The 17,707-nt window shown below is 47.6% G+C and overlaps 8 protein-coding genes across 8 annotated transcripts; 4 read left to right on the top strand and 4 right to left on the bottom strand.

Moving 5' to 3' along the window:
- Positions 1-27: 27 nt before the first annotated feature.
- On the bottom strand, positions 28-1,010 carry N7537_006157 (uncharacterized protein; the record flags this gene model as incomplete). The annotated part of the gene is made up of 2 exons (XM_056897214.1): positions 28-609; positions 672-1,010. 2 exons carry the CDS (start codon positions 1,008-1,010, stop codon positions 28-30), a joined length of 921 nt encoding a protein of 306 aa, XP_056752999.1.
- Positions 1,011-1,178: 168 nt separating this feature from the next.
- N7537_006156 (1-(5-phosphoribosyl)-5- ((5-phosphoribosylamino)methylideneamino)imidazole-4-carboxamide isomerase HIS6) lies at positions 1,179-2,163 on the top strand (the record flags this gene model as incomplete). The annotated part of the gene is made up of 3 exons (XM_056897213.1): positions 1,179-1,478; positions 1,640-1,826; positions 1,880-2,163. 3 exons carry the CDS (start codon positions 1,179-1,181, stop codon positions 2,161-2,163), a joined length of 771 nt encoding a protein of 256 aa, XP_056752998.1.
- Positions 2,164-2,476: 313 nt separating this feature from the next.
- N7537_006155 (uncharacterized protein) lies at positions 2,477-2,986 on the top strand (the record flags this gene model as incomplete). Its single annotated transcript, XM_056897212.1, has 4 exons — positions 2,477-2,514; positions 2,576-2,633; positions 2,740-2,832; positions 2,909-2,986. The coding sequence occupies 4 exons, from the start codon at positions 2,477-2,479 to the stop codon at positions 2,984-2,986; spliced, it is 267 nt and encodes an 88-aa protein (XP_056752997.1).
- A 555-nt stretch (positions 2,987-3,541) lies between these two features.
- Positions 3,542-5,321, bottom strand: N7537_006154 (Elongator subunit ELP3; the record flags this gene model as incomplete). Its single annotated transcript, XM_056897211.1, has 2 exons — positions 3,542-4,965; positions 5,018-5,321. 2 exons carry the CDS (start codon positions 5,319-5,321, stop codon positions 3,542-3,544), a joined length of 1,728 nt encoding a protein of 575 aa, XP_056752996.1.
- Positions 5,322-5,593: 272 nt separating this feature from the next.
- N7537_006153 (succinate--CoA ligase (GDP-forming) subunit alpha) lies at positions 5,594-6,944 on the top strand (the record flags this gene model as incomplete). Its single annotated transcript, XM_056897210.1, has 7 exons — positions 5,594-5,754; positions 5,820-5,848; positions 5,902-6,028; positions 6,087-6,149; positions 6,212-6,237; positions 6,294-6,376; positions 6,444-6,944. The coding sequence occupies 7 exons, from the start codon at positions 5,594-5,596 to the stop codon at positions 6,942-6,944; spliced, it is 990 nt and encodes a 329-aa protein (XP_056752995.1).
- An 851-nt stretch (positions 6,945-7,795) lies between these two features.
- Positions 7,796-9,048, bottom strand: N7537_006152 (uncharacterized protein; the record flags this gene model as incomplete). Its single annotated transcript, XM_056897209.1, has 3 exons — positions 7,796-8,278; positions 8,336-8,591; positions 8,660-9,048. The coding sequence occupies 3 exons, from the start codon at positions 9,046-9,048 to the stop codon at positions 7,796-7,798; spliced, it is 1,128 nt and encodes a 375-aa protein (XP_056752994.1).
- Positions 9,049-10,128: 1,080 nt separating this feature from the next.
- N7537_006151 (uncharacterized protein) lies at positions 10,129-10,818 on the bottom strand (the record flags this gene model as incomplete). The annotated part of the gene is made up of 1 exon (XM_056897208.1): positions 10,129-10,818. The coding sequence occupies one exon, from the start codon at positions 10,816-10,818 to the stop codon at positions 10,129-10,131; it is 690 nt and encodes a 229-aa protein (XP_056752993.1).
- Positions 10,819-13,838: 3,020 nt separating this feature from the next.
- Positions 13,839-15,554, top strand: N7537_006150 (uncharacterized protein; the record flags this gene model as incomplete). The annotated part of the gene is made up of 2 exons (XM_056897207.1): positions 13,839-14,331; positions 14,389-15,554. The coding sequence occupies 2 exons, from the start codon at positions 13,839-13,841 to the stop codon at positions 15,552-15,554; spliced, it is 1,659 nt and encodes a 552-aa protein (XP_056752992.1).
- Between the last annotated feature and the right edge of the window lie 2,153 nt (positions 15,555-17,707).

Genomic DNA, 17,707 nt, shown 5'->3' with positions numbered 1-17,707 from the left:
GAAGATGCCTTCTCAAATATCGTGATCTTAGCGTTTGTCGCCTCTACCACCACCTCGGCCACCCCTACCACCGCCGCCTCTGCCGCCTCTTGTTTTGCCCCTTCCTCTCCCACCCATCATACGGCGTCCTGACGCCTGGACGCGATCAATGTCGTCTTTGTTCAGGTTCAATGTACCTCCCGAGAACTTGCCCACGGAGGATCCAACAACACCGCGCTCTCTTCGCCCATTGTTGCTCGATTTCTGTACCTTGCTAGGCTTCTCGAGAATGATGCCGTTTTCCTTGGCTTCTTGGCGGCGCCTGTCTTCCTTTGAGACAGCCTTAGCTTTGATGCCTCGTCGGTGCGCAGTAGGCATTTTAGTTTGCGCATAGAGCGAAGTTTTGGCTCCAAGGGATTGCATGCGCATATCCAAAGCCTTCAAACGGTTCTTTCCAGTAGGAGCGAGGTCATCAGCGGAGTCAAGAAGGTGTGACTCCTTAAGTAATCTTTGCAATGCAAGATCATGCTTGAGGTTCGCAGAGTCGTGGGCATCTTCTTCTTCTTCTTTTTTGGATGTAGGTTCTGGCTCGGTGCTCGGCTTATCTAAGTCGGACAACAGTTTTCCACTCTGCGGGTCTGAGCGTTAGCATTAAATTTCAATGTATTGAGACCTAGAGATCTGGCACATACCATAAACGCCTTCCACGTCTTCTTGTCCATTCTGTCTTCTGGTGCCGCGTAGACATCCGTGTGCTCGACCACCTCGACGTGGTTGCTCTCCTCGCTGATGTCAGACATCCCATCCCAGTCACCTTCTGACCCAGAGAGATCAGAGTCATCCTCGTCCTCGTTTTCTTCTCCAGCGGAATTTGTAGATTTGGCGGTAGGAGCTGGCAAATCGAGTGGCTCGAATTGCGCTTCAAATAATCTGCGGAATACGTCCTGCGCATTGTCCACTGGAGGAGGGCTGTCTTCCTTGGTCTTGGGCTTGGAAGCCACAGTGGTTTCTCTCTTTCGTTTCACAACCATGGTGGATATGCTGTTGACCAAATTGTAAAATCGAACATTCGCGTCTCGGCCCCAAAGTTTTTCAGACTGGAGCTCAAGATCACGTGCGATAAGGATAAGCCGCCCCTCGATTCATAGCCCTGGAGATCGTCACGAAATCCACTTATTCTCCAATTCACCAGAAAAAAAATGACCAAGTTCAGGCCGTGCATTGATCTGCATTCAGGGCAGGTCAAGCAAATCGTGGGTGGTACGCTCAGCCAGGTAGCCGCGGACCTGAAGACCAACTACGTATCCAAGTTCCCAGCCAGCCACTATGCGGGATTGTATCAGAAGCATGATTTGCGTGGCGGGCACGTTGTGAAGCTTGGACCAGGGAATGAAGAGGCAGCCCAGGAGGCATTGAAGACATGGCCGGGTGGGCTGCAAGTGGCCGGGGGTATCACTGATAAGAATGCGCAATATTGGATTGATCAAGGTGCAGACAAGGTAAGCAATTGGACTCCAGGACGGATTACTATTTGTTCGCTTGGCGTTGTCCTTGGTCGAGGACACAATGATATCTATTCTTTTACTTCAAATTCCTATTTGGTTGCGCGCCGTCATAGCATGAGTCCGATAACGCTAATCATGTGGAATGCGGGCTATAGGTGATCATCACTTCATTCCTCTTCCCTGGAGGCAAGTTCTCTCTCGAGCGGCTCGAGTCGGTCCTTGCTGCCCTTGGCGGTGACAAGTCAAAGCTGGTCTTGGATCTGAGTTGCCGCAGAAAAGATGATACTTGGTTCGTTGCGATGGACCGCTGGCAAACCATCACTGAGATGGAGATCAACCAAGGTATGTCGTGATACTGAATCCAGGTTGATTGTTGGCTGACTGACACTGTGTAGAATCGATTTCAATGCTGGAACCATATTGTGCCGAGTTTTTAATCCACGCTGCAGACGTAGAGGGCCTGCAACAAGGCGTGGATGAGGAACTTGTTTCAAGACTGGCTGAATGGTGTACTATTCCTGTAACCTACGCAGGAGGTGCACGCCATTTACAAGATCTGGAAAAGGTCCACACCAGTAGCAAGGGAAGAGTGGATTTGACGATTGGCAGCGCGCTAGATATCTTTGGCGGCTCTGGAGTGACGTTCCAAGAATGTATCGAATGGAACAAAACGCATTAAAAATATAACATAAATCAAAACGAATAGATTATATTAAAAAGATTATGATGAGCCGAATGATATTTCCCTATCCTTATATTTACTATTTTATCGAAGAGATGAAAACAAAACAAGGAGGAGACGAGTCACAGGTGTGTCTGGACTTGTCCTAAAGCGGCTTAGGGGCTTGCATCAACTGAAGGTCCGCCCGCCTCCGTATCTCAAGTCTTCAACGTCAACTCTCTGTATTAGCCGATTTGCGACCACCCTTCTTCAACAAACTACCTATCCCGCTCATTCTGCAACACTCCTTACCTAACATCAAACCGCCAACATGAAGCCCGTCGTTTCTGCCTTGAACGCCTGGTCTTGGTACGCTCCTTCATCCCAAACAGCATCCATCGAAAGTCCTAACACCTTGTTCCTTGCATAGTGTTATTATCTCCGTTTTCGCAATCGTCATCCTCTCAGTCCTCGGTTCGCTATACAGCGTATGTCTCTCCGACCCTGACGTACCCATCAAACCCTCCAACGATCTATTGTCATAGACCTACGTAATATGAGGTTCACCGGCTAACGCGAAGATCCTAATTATAGAGCAACAACCACGCATACACCGGATCAAGAGACGAACCCGAAGATGGCCCCGCAGTCGCCGCCTCTATTTACACCGCTGTGATCGTCTACGCTGTACGTCATTCCTCCTCTCTAAGCGTTGCACGAGGAAAGGAATCGGTTACTGACAATGCGCTTTTCTGGCTCATAGGGTTTCTTCGTCTTCTGCGGTTTCCAGGCTTACCTTCACCTGCGAGACAGTAGGGGAGGTGCTATATCACTGCATTGAAATTGCCTTCGTCCCTTTTCCTTCGATGTCTTCATGACACATTTATCTGTCGATTTTTAAATCTTGGAGCTTTTATCTCGGGGTTTCTTGAGTACAACACGGTGTTTAAATTTGATGCGTTGGGAGTGATTCGCGGCCGGGAGAATATTTTCGATTCTCTGCGGTATGAATCACCTATTTCTACTCTGTGCGACCTGGATTCGTCTATGTTATAGATGAGTAGGATCGGACTAAGCTTCAAAGGCGTTGGCGGGCAGGGTTCCCGGTCTCCTTTGCTAGAATACACAGATGGCCGACCTGCGACTTGTACATAGAGCACTCATGATTATTTCCAGTTCTTTGATATCTCATTTTTTGTCCATTGGATGCATCTAAAGATAAAATTTGGTATAGACATTCAATCATTTGTCCTTCGTTGAGAAGAAATCAAGTTTTTGTGAGACCGCCAACGCCAGTAGATGCAAAATCAGATACCGAGCCTCAGCTGGGCATCTGGTTTCTTTTTTTTGTTTCCCTCTTTGTTTCCTGTTTTTGTTTCTGTTTCCTTGCAGGCAATTACTCCTCGTCCTCCCATGGATCCAACATCTTGGACATGTAAGGACCATCAAGGGAGTACCCAAGACGAGCATAGTAGCTACGCACACCCACACCGGAGATAACACTGATCTTGCGACTACCGTGCTCCTCGCGGGCAATACGTTCCGCCTCCTCCATCAACAAAGTTCCAAAGCCACGGTGCTGGAACTTGCGGGCGTCACGTCCGTGAAGTGGCACAGCAGAACCGTAGACGTGAAGCTCGCGGACGATACTTGTCTGCTGGCCGGTGAACTCAGGACGGAATGTGTGAGTCTCACTGCACTTGCGCAGACGAAGCAATCCAATGAGAATATCCTGCTTTGGGTCTTCGTATGCCAAGAAAGTCTCCCATCCGCCATTGGCAGCGTAGTCACGGCGGATCAACTCAATCTGCGATGGACGGATCTTGTTCTTAACTTCGTTGATACCGACTTCTCTCGTGCGGACATCACGGCAGGTTGTACCGAAGTCCTTCATACGCGCCAATGCCAGTTCGCGCAGGTTGCCGTTCTCCACACCGGAGGTAACAAGTGGCATGGGGATATCACGCTGGACTCGGTAGATACGGGTCCACGGGGGAACTAGGGCAAGAATGCGTGCGACAAGGTCAATCAGTGCGTTAGGTGTGTAGTTCTTGTAACGACCGGTGCGCCAGAGCTCGTAGAGACCGGTGCCTCGAATGACAAGCGTGGGGTAGAGTTTAAGACCGTCGGTACGGAAGTTGGGGTTTTCGAAGTACTCCTGGAACTGGAACAGATCGCGCTCCATTCCAACGTTAGGTAGATCGGGCATCATGTGGCTGACAACCTTGAAACCGGCATCCTTAGCAAGCCTGAACGTCTCAGCTACTGCTGCTACAGTGTGGCCGCGGTTGGTGTCTCGCGCAACGTCCTCGTACAGACTCTGCACACCAATTTCCAACCGCGTGCAACCGTAGCGGAGCATGCTGCTCAGATGTGTATCCAGACAGTAATCTGGCCGGGTTTCGATTGTGATACCCACACACTTCACGTTGCTCATTTCGCCTGCTAGCACGGCCTCGTCAACATTGTCCGTTTGGTATCCGCTCAGCGCATTGTGAAGCTGGGAGATGAAGGTATCTCGGTAATCTTCCGGTAGCGACATGAAGGTTCCGCCCATGATGATGTATTCCACCTTGTCCACGCTGTGGCCGAGAGCTTTGATCTGGTCCACACGTCCTCGCGCCTGCTCAAACGGATCGTAACGAGCGCGGATCGCGCGCATCGAGGTTGGTTCATATCCGGTATATGACTGAGTCGAGTATTCGAAATCGGAGTCGGGGCCACCAGGGCAATAGACACAGATGTTACCGGTATACGCGATGTGGGGGCATCGATGGGGTTTGCACATAACCGCCACCACAGCGATACCAGAGGAGGTTCCTATGAACGAGATTAGTGATAGTCCAGTGTCCCCACTTGAATGTAAACGTACGGATCGGCTTCGCAATCAGCTTTGGCAAGATGTATTTCTTGTAGTGCTCAGGTACTGCCGCGATAATGGCCGTCAGTGGTGGCGAGTTGGACAAGCTGTGCTTCTTCGAAAATGTAGCCCGCAACTTGTTGAGATTGAGATCCTTCTTGGGCTTGGTAGAGTCTCTGTGCGACTCGTAGTCTTGAATGAGAGCATTTGCAATGTCGGAACATGCTCGCATAAATCGCTCGTTCTCTGGGACGTTCTTTGCGTTCTTCTTGGCGGCCCTTTTAATTTCCTGCGAGGTCATAGTCATAGTAGCCATGGCGAAGAAAATAACACCGCGCCTAGGCGGGAAGTGTTTTCAATAACTAAAAGCGATAAGTTGTACTTAGTGGGGGTTGAGGTTGATTAGATCGAAAAATGTGGTGGCCGAGGCCTGCGCCCGAGTTCAGTTCCGCTTAAGTAAAATAATTATCCCGAGCGAAAACTCCCGGGTGCGTATCCCGAACACTTGCCCTTTATCCCGTCCTTTTCTTTCTTTCCACCTCACCTCATATACCTCACCTCTCCCCTCATACATACAATCTTGCAGCAATGCAGGCCTTCCGCCGTAACACCCTCTCGGCCCTTCGCAATGTCGGTGCCACCCAGCGTCGGACTCAGGCCACCTCTGCCTACAGCGAGACCTTGAACAACCTTAAGATCAACAAGGACACCCGCGTTCTCTTCCAGGGTTTCACTGGAAAGCAGGGAACGTAAGTGCAATCTTTGCGCTTTCATTATCGCACGCGCATAATGCTGACTTTTGACCTCGACATAGCTTCCACGCCGAGCAGGCCATCGCCTACGGTAAATATCTGTCCAACCGCGATCGCATCCAAACAATAGCTTACACAGAACAGGCACAAATGTCGTCGGTGGTACCAACCCCAAGAAGGCTGGCACCATGCACCTTGACCGTCCCGTTTTCGCCAACGTTAGCGATGCCGTGAAGGAGACCGGTGCCACAGCTTCCGCCATCTTCGTTCCGTATGATCAATCAACGTATCTCCCGAAATACCAGGAAAACGATGCTAACTACAATTAGCCCCCCTCTTGCCGCTGCCGGTATTGAGGAGGCCATCGCTGCTGAGATGGGCCTCGTTGTTTGGTACGTGTCCAATTGAACTCCCCCTTGAAAATAACTTTTTCTGACAGCTTCTGGTCCAACAGCATTACTGAGGGTATCCCCCAGCACGGTATGGATCGATCGACCACCAATTTCGAAGCGCGCGAACTGATTGATTTCATATAGACATGGTCCGCATCACCGACATTCTTAAGACCCAGAACAAGACCCGCCTGATCGGTCCCAACTGCCCTGGTATCATCGCTCCTGTAAGCTACCACTTCAACTTTCTGCAATAATTTGAGTCGCCAAATACTCACACATTTCGTTCAATAGGGTCAATGTAAGATCGGCATCATGCCCGGCTTCATCCACAAGCGCGGTCGTGTCGGTATCGTCTCCCGTTCCGGTACCCTGACCTACGAGGCCGTCAACCAGACCACCCTCACTGGTCTCGGTCAGTCCCTCGTCGTCGGTATCGGCGGTGACCCCTTCTCCGGCACCAACTTCATTGACTGCCTCAAGGTCTTCCTCGAGGACCCCGAGACCGACGGTATCATCATGATCGGTGAGATTGGTGGTTCCGCCGAGGAGGATGCCGCCGAGTTCCTCAAGGCCAACAACATCCACAACAAGCCCGCCGTCTCTTTCATTGCCGGTATCTCCGCTCCCCCCGGCCGCCGCATGGGTCACGCCGGTGCCATCGTCAGTGGTGGTAAGGGTGGTGCTGATTCCAAGATCGCCGCTCTCACCGATGCTGGTGTGATCGTCGAGCGCAGCCCTGCTTCCCTCGGCAAGACCCTTCTTGCTGAGTTCGTCAAGCGCGACCTTGTTTAAGCTTGTCGCCCCTTTTGATGCATCGCGTGTCTTGTTGTCCTGGTTTTGAAGACGGGGATCTGAGGTATATGTGCCACTTTATACTATGGGGTTTTATGGGCTGTTCCTTTTCGGCTGCTCCTGTATTCTTTTTCTCCTTTGTGTTAGAGATCCTTGAAGTAATCATGCTTGTGTAATTATTACTGTGTGCTGCCTTTACAGAGTAGATGGTGGAAATATGTAAATATATGGAAACCATTCTTTTCAAGTCCACGCAGCAGGCTCCTTGAGCGGTTCCTCCCTCACTATTTACCTCGACCTGTCTTCATTCCAATTCCCATACCGGACATCCATGGTAAACATATGGGTCTAGAAGTCCGCACGAATTGCAGTGAAGAACGGAAGCCACCTGGGCAGCTAGCAGTAGTAGTTCTGGAAGAAAGTGGAATTTGATATATAGTTCCCTGGGATGGGGCCAATATTCCAATTTGAACACCTGATGCTATGGGAGGTAGACCCGATATTTCGAAATACCTCTAGTTTAATATTGGGTTATCATGGTTGACAACATTACAGAAGAGGCCCGCTCTCTGCCACCGGATTTTGTGGATTTCTACTCCATACAGATATCTACAACGTCTACAGGTCAGACTACAGAACATGGACCGACGAATTGTCTCTCTCATCCCTCAAGTGCATTTGTGTATGATACATGCATGTTATATGAACTGAATAAACGAACAAATACAGAACTGTGTGGCGGGTTGCCACTACATGACAAAAACAGTTGCTTTTGCTCATGGACAAGGATGGACCAGGTCCCAGGGCGCCTCTGGGTCCTAGTCCCCTCGCCTTTAAGCTCAGGTCAACTCTCACAACTTTCGATCCCTCATCCTCTCCTCCAGCTTCTGTATAATTTTTCTTTTGATGCCCGCAGACATCACGAACTCCTCGTCCCTCTCCTCGATGGGACCCTCGTCTTCCCAATCGCTCTCATCCTCCTCGAATTCCGACGCACAGTCACCGAGGTCTTGGTCTGCCTCAGTGCTGTCACCCTCGTCTGATTCACCCCTCAGAAACTCGTCTTCGATGCCCTCCCTATATCGGAGCTCCCACTTCTCCCACTCATCCCACTCGTCTTCTTCATCGTCCTCGATCGTGGGAAGGGGGATGGGCTTGGTGGTGTCCCCATCAGTGAGGGGCCACGCCCATTGGAGTAGGATATCCATCTTGTCGGTGTAGTCCTCCGCATCGAAGTTGAGTGCTTGGGTATAGGCCACTTTGAGTCGGCCGTTGTCGAAATACCCATGCAAAACTCGAACTCGAGCATCAGGGAGGAAGGAAATGACCATTGTCTATATAACAGTCAGTCAATTATGCCCGGGGGAGTGATTTAGAGTGACTGGACTTACCGGAAAGTCAAGTTGGGGACGCTCATGTCGGTGGTACCTGCCGAACTGGCGCTTGTGGCTTTTGATTCCACTAAGCATCCATCGAACAAGTACTATGAGCTCTCCAACTGACGGGAGGGTGTCATGGTAGCAGTTGTCGCTTTTCATGACGACGAGTTGGTGAGCGGTCTTTCCGTCGGCGCTCGTGGCTCCCATTTGAATGGTGAAGCCGTGCTGGTCGTTACTGTTGAAGAGACTATTGTCTTCTCCATACATGCTACATTTATTCAAAGTTAGTCTTTGGTATTTTTTCCTTTTTTTCTATTTATTGGGGATTATACTTACGGGACCAGCTCCCAGAAGATAGGGGTGTTACTGCCCCCGGGGGATTTGCGGAGGTACTTCGAAAATGCCTGGTAGAGTGGATGGTGCATCTCTTGGGGGATGAAGTCTTGAGTTTGCTTCATCGCCCGAACCCACGTGAAAGGGTCATCCACGGGGTCCTCGGGGTTGAGTGCAGTGTTGGCGATTTTGAAGTTGGTGTCGGTGTCGGGTGTGAAGAATTGGATGAGGGAAGGATCGGTGTTCCCTGTCCAGAAATCCATCGGGTGGAGGTCAATATCGGCAAACTGGTTTGATATATAACCAGGTTGCGAGTAGCGGAGCCCTCTGTAGAGCTCCCGGAGGCTGTGCTCCTTTTGTCTAAAGAGCCAAACCCAGAGAGGAGGGTACATTGTGAAGCCACCTGGGGATTGGAATGATGAAGAAGGGGGGAAAAAACAGAAGGTGCAGTCAACGGGGGTTCTTTTATGTTGTCCTTTGGTCAATTTCTGGGTCTGCTCCGACTTCCAAGACTATATCTACTATACCTAAATAAGATAATGACTGGGTTATACCCGTGGATTTGCTCCGTATGTCAACACGAACCAAGCCTAAATTGGACTGATTCCCACCTATAAAGCTTATTCTTCATGGCTGGAGCTCTTCGGACACTGTATTGGGTAGCAGGTGGCTCTTGCCCAGGTATATGCCTATTCAACAAATGATATAATGTATACATAAGAACAAAGATACTACGGTAAAAGAAAACCTTGTATACCCCGGCTTCCCATGGGGCATCGGCTTGAAAATGAGAAAAAAGTGAGGTGACAATGAGGTGAAAGTGAGAGTGAAGAAAGGCTAAAATCCATAGTAAGAAGTAAGTGAGAGTAAGATGAAAGGTGTGTGGGTACCATGGCTTTACAACACTGTTTATGGACAGCATTTATAGGAAACTCCAATGTGTCTGAGATAGAGACCCAACCCAGTGATTCTGTATTTACAATAAGTGGCGAGCAGGCAAGACGTGTACCAAAATTGACCGATATCCAGAGCGCCCAGACTCAAGTGACTATAGTAGATTAATAGACCAATAGGTGTGTGAGGTTTTCCAAGAGATCTTACGAATACGAAATTTTAGATGTTCGAGAGTGGAAGCGCTAAAGTCTCTACTAGTTATTGTGCAAGCGTTAACCTGATAGAAAATGCTATAGCCATGATCTGTTTAAATTTAACCATGGGCCCTGTATATAAGTCGGCCTTCTCCATCTGGTTAGGTTACGACCCGCTCCTACATGCTGTTCATTATAGAGACAAAACGTATCTCAAAGAGCTGGTTTACGTGCACAGGTTATGAGCAGATGAGAGCGTTGGTTTTGGGGTATCTTGAGTTGTCATGGCAGGCGTTTCCAATTTCATGATCGTGACAGCCTTAGGACTTGCGCGAATTCAACAACTCGGGGTTAAGTCCATTATATACTCAAGACACTATCACACTAGCTTTGAATCTTGCTCAAAGCCTCAGTAACCTCCTTTGTGGAAAATACATCCGCAAATTCACCATCGAGGCTAGCAACAGAAACCCTCTGAACAGTCTCCGCATCAATTCCAGCCTTTCCAAAGGTCGCCGTGGCATCCTCAACAAGCACAATACGCCCTTTATCGACCTTTGGATCATTTTCATGAGTCCCATCCAATCTCAACCGCACAGGCCCATCTCCAAGATACCGATCCACAACCCCGAGATTAGCGGCCATTCGTACAGTAGTTGAAACACAATGATCAGTCGTCAACCCAGCAATAATAAGCTGACGGAATCCCTTTTCACGCAAATGCGCTTCAAGCCCAGTACCGATAAAAGAGGAATTGACACTTTTCCAAAAGACAGGTTCCGACCCATCTGAGAGAGGGGTGGCGAAGTCTAGAGGACGGATACCCTGTCCAGGGTTGGAGGGGTGGAACGGAGATTCCGGAGTCGTGGAGGAGTGAAAAACGTGGATCACCTCCAGCGGCGTTGAAGATGAGGACCTTGCACCTCGGAATGCGGAGAGAAGTGCTTGAAGGTTGGTTTCATAATTCGGGTTGGATCGTGTGCCGCCCCAATGGGATATTGTCTTTGGGTCGGAGAAACCTGATTGGTTGTCTATCAGGATCAAAGCTGTGGGGAGGATAAATTCCAATGCCATTTTGTAAGTTTGGGATTCTGATTGTCGAGTTACTGCTTATTAGTGTCTTTTGGAGATATTGGTGAAGTTGTAACTCTCGAAAGGTTTTTATACGGCTTTAGGGCTGGGGCTTTTTTCGTGAGTCACCCGCTCACTAATCAACCTGGAAACCCGTGGACATCAACAGGATTTACAACGTTGGAATCTTGATAACTTCATATTTTTTTTGGATATATAGGAGCTGAAACCTCTGTAATAGCCCAGTAACAGGACCACCTTTTCTACCTTTCAGCTTCTCGGCTCCTTTCAGAGGAAAAAAAAAAAAAACATTCTGCTTCCCAATTCCAAAAGCTTTCACCAGTTGGCTTCATTTAATTTGGCTTTCATGCACTACATCTCGGAATGAAAGCAGTATTATCTGGCCGTCAATCAATCTGAATTTCCTAGGACAAATGTCGTAATCTGAGGTTATATATCAACACTACGCTCGAAAGAGACACGTCGTACCCCTAACCATTCTAACAATTTTTCTCTGTCATGCCCGACATAGCCTATCGATCTGGGGAATACTGAATACTACCTCTCTCCGTCAAGACGAATGGCAAGCAGACTGTAGCAAGCTATTAACTTCCTCGCTGGGAAGTTCTGAGCAGTCAAAAACAATCTCATCCTAGCCTCACAAGGCTTCCAACCCTACTCCGTAGCCCGATAAACAAAGATTCGGAAATGCTCACACATCTATGATTTATATTTCATATATTTTCCTAGGCTCGGTCAGTCAAAGCCCATAGCCCAACCCACCAAATAGGCTTGGTTTTAGGCCCTATCTTTAGGCCCATTCTGGTCCATAATACGCCCTAAACAATACAAAACATACCAATTTATTATAGGTATATAATTAATACATTTTTCTCTGGTTTTTTAAGGTATTTAAATTACCGGCATCAAACTCGGCGACGGAGGTTCACCTTGATAAAGCGGCAATAGTAACGGTAGTGGTAGTAGTAGTAGTGGTAGTAGCAAAGACGAAGGATAGACAAAGTATAAAGGAGAAAAGAAGTAGAGATTAAGAGAGAGAAAGCTCGGTTAGAGGATACAAAGTTGATTTTCATAAAGCTTTACTTTCTACAAGGGGCACTTATTTTTATCAAGGAATTATATAGTAAGTAGAGGTATTGGGGGGGTGATTTGTATGAAATTTTGTGTGAAATCTGGCATCATAATACTGAAATCAGTATAATATCTACTTAATTCCTACTTCTTACTATGGTAATATGATGATACTCAAAATACAGGTTGGTATATACGTAAAATACAGCCATTAATCAGCTACTTTATGTGCCAAGACTATATCTGTGCACAGAAATGGGCTTTTGATAGGCATTGGTGGGCGCCCATCAATAGGCTGTGGGTCGGGCTGGGCTTTGAAGACTAGGCCCATAGCCCAGTGCAGGTTGGGCTATGGGCTGGGGGCTTGCGCTTGGGCCCATTTATGGGCTATTGAGAGGTCTAGTTAGGACCTCAGGCCATAATGTGTGCTTCTAGGTATAATAAACATATAACGTCGGAGACATCTAACTTTTTCCTTCCTATCCCTCTTTACCCTTTCTTCCACACTGTCCACCTCTTTGCGCAGTAAATTAAACTCCACCCTTCATTCTCTTTCTAGTCACCCATGGCAGTAACATCCTCTATACTAGGTTGCCTGGCGTATGTATCCTGGAATTTGGCCCCAGCCGATCAACAAAGTCAACAAAAGTCATCAAAAGCCACCAAAAGGGATATGAATAATCGGAAGGTGAAACATTGGCTGTACCACTAATAGACACTCCAGTGTACAACACATCATAGTACTAGCTAAATACGGAGCACATGGTAACAAAGAAAAAGCTGGGCTAAGAAAGCCACACGACACGCAATTCATGAATCTAAGAGGCCTAGAACATATAACGTTTAGAATAACGGAGGCTAGTATCTCTATCTATCCTCTAATCTCTGTCGCGTTATGATTAATGACACTCGACATAAGATGTTTGTCTATTGGCATAACTTTCTCTGTTCAGGTTGACGGTTGTAAGGCGTAACATTGGCGTCAAATGGGGCTATTTTCAACTACAGGGCAGTGCAGATGATAACAACACCAATGAGGCTAGCCAGAAGGTAAGAAGCGTATGGCATATACACACATCCCTGCCGGGCAAATCGAGTCCAGGCTCTAGATGGTGTGCTGAAAAGAAATTCAGAGAAAATGGAAGGCTTGATTATATGATAGAACAAGCGAGCGACATATGCTAGTAACTAATCGGTACTAGTGGTGATTCGATTCGCGACTTTTAGCCCCCGGCCCCCGGCCCCCTAAATGTCACCCCTTAAAAGCTGCGACACATAAACCGGACCCCCCCCCCCCCTGGAGGATACAAACCACCCCTGCATGAGAAGGATGGGATGTGATAACGTGGGCACCGCAGCTGGATGTATCCAACCCCAAAATTGTGGGGTCCTGGATGCCTTTGGAACCCATCTCTATCGCGCGAATTAGATACATGTCCTGGGTTCGTAAATGAGATGTGCTCTTTTGTTCGTGGGGTTGGGAGGGTTTACACGTGGGTACCCACTTATGTATGGAAGTATTTTATTTTATTTTATTTTATTTTTTCAAATTGCAAATACAACTTACTTGAATATGTACAAGCTATTCTTTACGTGCTGGTAAGATCGAGTTCGAGGTCAACCTATGTCGAGGGAGCCTACCCTAATGCAGGCTCTATCCGAGTGACCAGGGTATGAGGGCGATCGTACTTAATAACAGTTGGGCACGGTACTATAGGAGAAAATTCAACATATATTTGGTATTTTCCTTCTTTCCTTTCCGTTGCTTTCTTCACTCCAGATATCTCAACTTTGAAACTGCCTTGGGCCAAAGTCCAGATCCACTGAAACCCCTATGAGCAATACAGGGAAGGAGCTACTGTAATGTATGAGGAAGAAGCGACCGAGTATGGCGAGTTGAACTGACGTCGAAAAGGCTTAAGATGATCAACATGGATAGCCCTAAATATTTCATCAGCTGGGGGTCAGAGAGAAACATCACAATAGGACGATTCGAAGCCCTCCGGTCATATCGCCACGATCTCATTCGGTCTTATAGAGATGTCCTCAAGACAGCTCAAACCTTCACACAGCACTTTTCGGAACAGCCGCTAAAAAGTTACGACATGGAAAGGGCGCTGAGCAAGAATATGGGCTGCGACCCTTCATGCTGGAATAAAGATGCAAATAGTCCAACTATTTGTTGGTTGGACATTGTTCGTCACGGAAATTTCCAGCAACAACTTGATGGATGTTATTACTGCTCCATTCAAGGGAGGGTGCTTGAATTCGATCCGGAATTACACGATAGGGTGGAGTTCTGTCGAAGCCATGCCGTCCAAATTTCCAACTCGGGGCCGAGCCGCGCAGATGTGGAAAGGGAAGAGGAGATCACTCTGGAGATATTGACTGATATCTCCGACGAACTAAAAGATCTCGCAAGATGTTAGTACCTCCCATTTACTAATAAACTTGATGCAAGCAGGAATCTAACTGAGACAGGTACGAGAAGTGTAGCAAAGCTTGAACAAGCGATGAAGATACGCCATCGCGAGCTCCAATCCCTCCTAGGCCCTATCACGATTGAATCAAGCGGAGAAGAAACGACTTCCGACGACGATAGCGAGCAGTGTTCGGACGGTTCCTCTGGAGACTCGAGTGAGGATGACGAGATGGATGACAAAAACGAAAATAAGGTCCCAGAAGACAAGGGCCCAGAAGACAAGGGCCCAGAAGACAAGGGCCCAGAAGACAAGGGCCCAGAAGACAAGGGCCCAGAAGACAAGGGCCCAGAAGACGAGGACTTGGGTAACATGGTCTCAGAGGAAAATGGGATACGAGATGACAGTTGCCAGAATGTCTCCAGTCAACAGAGCAACAATAATTCCGATAATGGAGGCAATGCGGCAACAGCTGGTGACAGAGTTGTTCCGTTGGATCCTTTCCCCTTGAGAACTGCATCTTCGACGTCTCTAGCAGGAGAGGGTGAGAATGTCATCTCAACATCTCATATTCCTCTGCCAGGCGACACTGAAAAAGCTGTCTCGGTGAACCCCGTGCCCTCGAGAGATCTATTGCCTATCTATTTACCAACGGAGAGGGAAAACATCCTGACGGATCACATGTTTTCGAAAGATCCCAAGCTGGATATGCACCTATCACTCCCAAAAAGACCCCCGCGCGACGGACGCAAAACCCCTTTTAAAAGTGAGAACTCACCTCCCCAGGTATCTAAGCGGCGGAGATCCGTCATTCCATCGGACCAACAGAAAAAAATACAGAAGAGCGATCGAAAATCTACCCGCCAAGAGAGATTGACTGCTGTTGCCTGGATGAAGGCCAATTCAAACAAAAATTGGAACCAAGTGACATTCGCAAGAAAATACCGCATCAAGTTTGGCCACAAATTTAGCCACACGAGAAGATACGCAACTCTCAAGAGATGGATGGACGACGAAGAGAACTCTCAAGCGGACAGCCATATTGTGGTATTGAAAGTACCGACTATGCGTCTGCGTGAGGAATCATCGAATGGCAATTCTGCAGAGCCAACGCCGGACCTTTCAAATGGCAATACCTACGTGCCATCATCACTTCCACGTGGGCGGTTGGAAGATCCACAGAACAGGGGGGATGGTTATAACGTGGCTTTCTCCCAGATTTGCTAGACCGGAGGATTAAGGGAACCATTTGGTCCCTCCTTAGGGCTGACCATCAGAAGGTATCGTTCAGGTAAAAACCAGCATTGGTCCGAATTCCTGTTGGAAAAGAAATGAAAATAATCACATCTGGCGCTAGGTTTAATTTAAAAGCTTTATACAGCACTGGAAGGATTGGATTATGATAGAAAAGCGAGCTTTCCCTTTGTTTAATATGTTCTTGACGTACAATAGTTAGACTATGGTAATTTTTAATCGATGTGGTAACCTATTAAAACCTTTCCCTCTCGCTTTCGCTTTCGCTTCATCGGTATTCTTTTGGGTGCTAAAGTCAACTGGTGGGTTCAGTCACCCTAGAATTAGTCAATGTCCTTTTTTTTAGGGAATTATTGTTCTTTGCAAGTCATCTTATTGTACAAAAACTGTGTTATTGGATTGGACTTTGGCACCATGATCTTTTCTAAGGTGAATTTCTGTCCCGTCCGAGGCCTCGCGTCAGCTCAAGGCAATCTAAAATTCGTGATCGCTATCGTGCTATGAACAAGGTGCCGAGTATGGTCATCCCCACTCCCTCTATATACTTCTTCTCAGCTTGGGGTGTCAAATCCATTTATAGGATAGAGTTGGGAGTATCTAACATCCCCGAAGGCATAGCTGTACCAGATTATAAGAAGTTTGCCGGTGTGGTGGAAGGAGGTGAGGGTTATTACAGCTTCTGCTGTAACGAGTGGTGACATGGTAGGCGAACAAAGGCTTTTTTTCTTCTTACTAAACTATTTTGAACATAGTTTTGGATGCACCATGGATTGAACGTCCGGGCCGCAACCATTTCAAGTAATCTTGACTCATAGCTGCACTTTACTTGACATTTGGTGAGAATAATAACTTACTTCCTACACACCACAAATCTGAATTTCAATGCTTCATTGAAAAGCTCCGTCAAATTTCATCGAAATATCACCCCTGTTACAACCTTACAATCTGCTTGGAGCCACTTTCTCAATCGAAAGGTCAGTGATTATTGGCTCGATACAGGTGCGTGCGGTAGCTAAGAAATCTCCTAGCTGCTTATCTTAACATTTCTCATTTACACAATCAACACAACATGGATGGTGCCGAAGATAAATTCATTTCTCAACTGGGAACATTCACAAAACTCCCCCTTGAACTTCGTTGGATGATATGGGAAGCTATCTTCGATCAAATACATTCAGCCCCTTTTTCTTTGGCTATTCTATGTTGCAGCCGACATCTCTATCAAGAGATATCAAGTCATCTTTTCGAGAACTTCGAACACGAGTTTCGAGTTGCGGACGGGCTGAGGTTCAATTTCACTACTAAGCAAACGTGCAGCCAAGGATGGGAGTTAAGGGATATCGACGCCGTTCGCAGCCATCTTCATAGCTTTCCTTGGGCAAAAGTTGGGACGGAAATATTTATCAACATCTTACCTCCCCCCGAGGGAGATCCTGGTCAAATTGTGCAAATTTGGCAGAAAGTCAACCAACTTGTCGATATATTAAAAACAACGCGTTCTGCACCTTCGGTACGGGTGACCCTGTTAGACGACTGGTCAAGTAATGAGAAACCGCAAGAGAGTATCCCATATACCAACGGATATCGCCCCGATCATGATATCGCGATTACCCCGTTCACACGACTTTCAAACTGGTATTATCGAATCTCACCGGCCTATTATACCGTGATAGCGACCGAACAAGAGTTACCAGAGGAGTCTCAGTCTCTACTATACAAGGACAGGAAGGATTGTACATCAAACAAGTGGTGTCGCATTACTGCAGCACCTAAGCATTGGCTCACCGATACCCGCATCTTCCTTGATAGAAAACTCGATGATATTCCCGGTAAAATGGCCGGGGCTCTTCGCCTAGAACGATTCCAAACCTGGTTTCAGAATGACTGGGTATCGGAATACGAAAACAGATTCACTACAGATATTCAGAAACACGTAAAGGTTATTCTGAAGCATGACCCAAGATTCCTTGGGGTTAGAAGAAGACACTATCTGGCGATCATGCTTCACCATATCTATCGCGCTTCGCACGATGACCCTGAGAAAGTGGAGGATTCTTGGAAGGAAAAGAGACCTCGAATTTACCGTAAATGGGATCCTCAAGTTTGGGCAGATTGTTGGGGGGACT

Source organism: Penicillium hordei, assembly GCF_028827395.1.
Source record: "Penicillium hordei strain IBT 12815 chromosome Unknown utg000003l_segment0_segment0, whole genome shotgun sequence".
NCBI classification, from domain to species: domain Eukaryota; kingdom Fungi; phylum Ascomycota; class Eurotiomycetes; order Eurotiales; family Aspergillaceae; genus Penicillium; species Penicillium hordei.
Note: the sequence above shows the minus strand (reverse complement) of the source record. Positions and strands in the feature narration are given on the sequence as shown.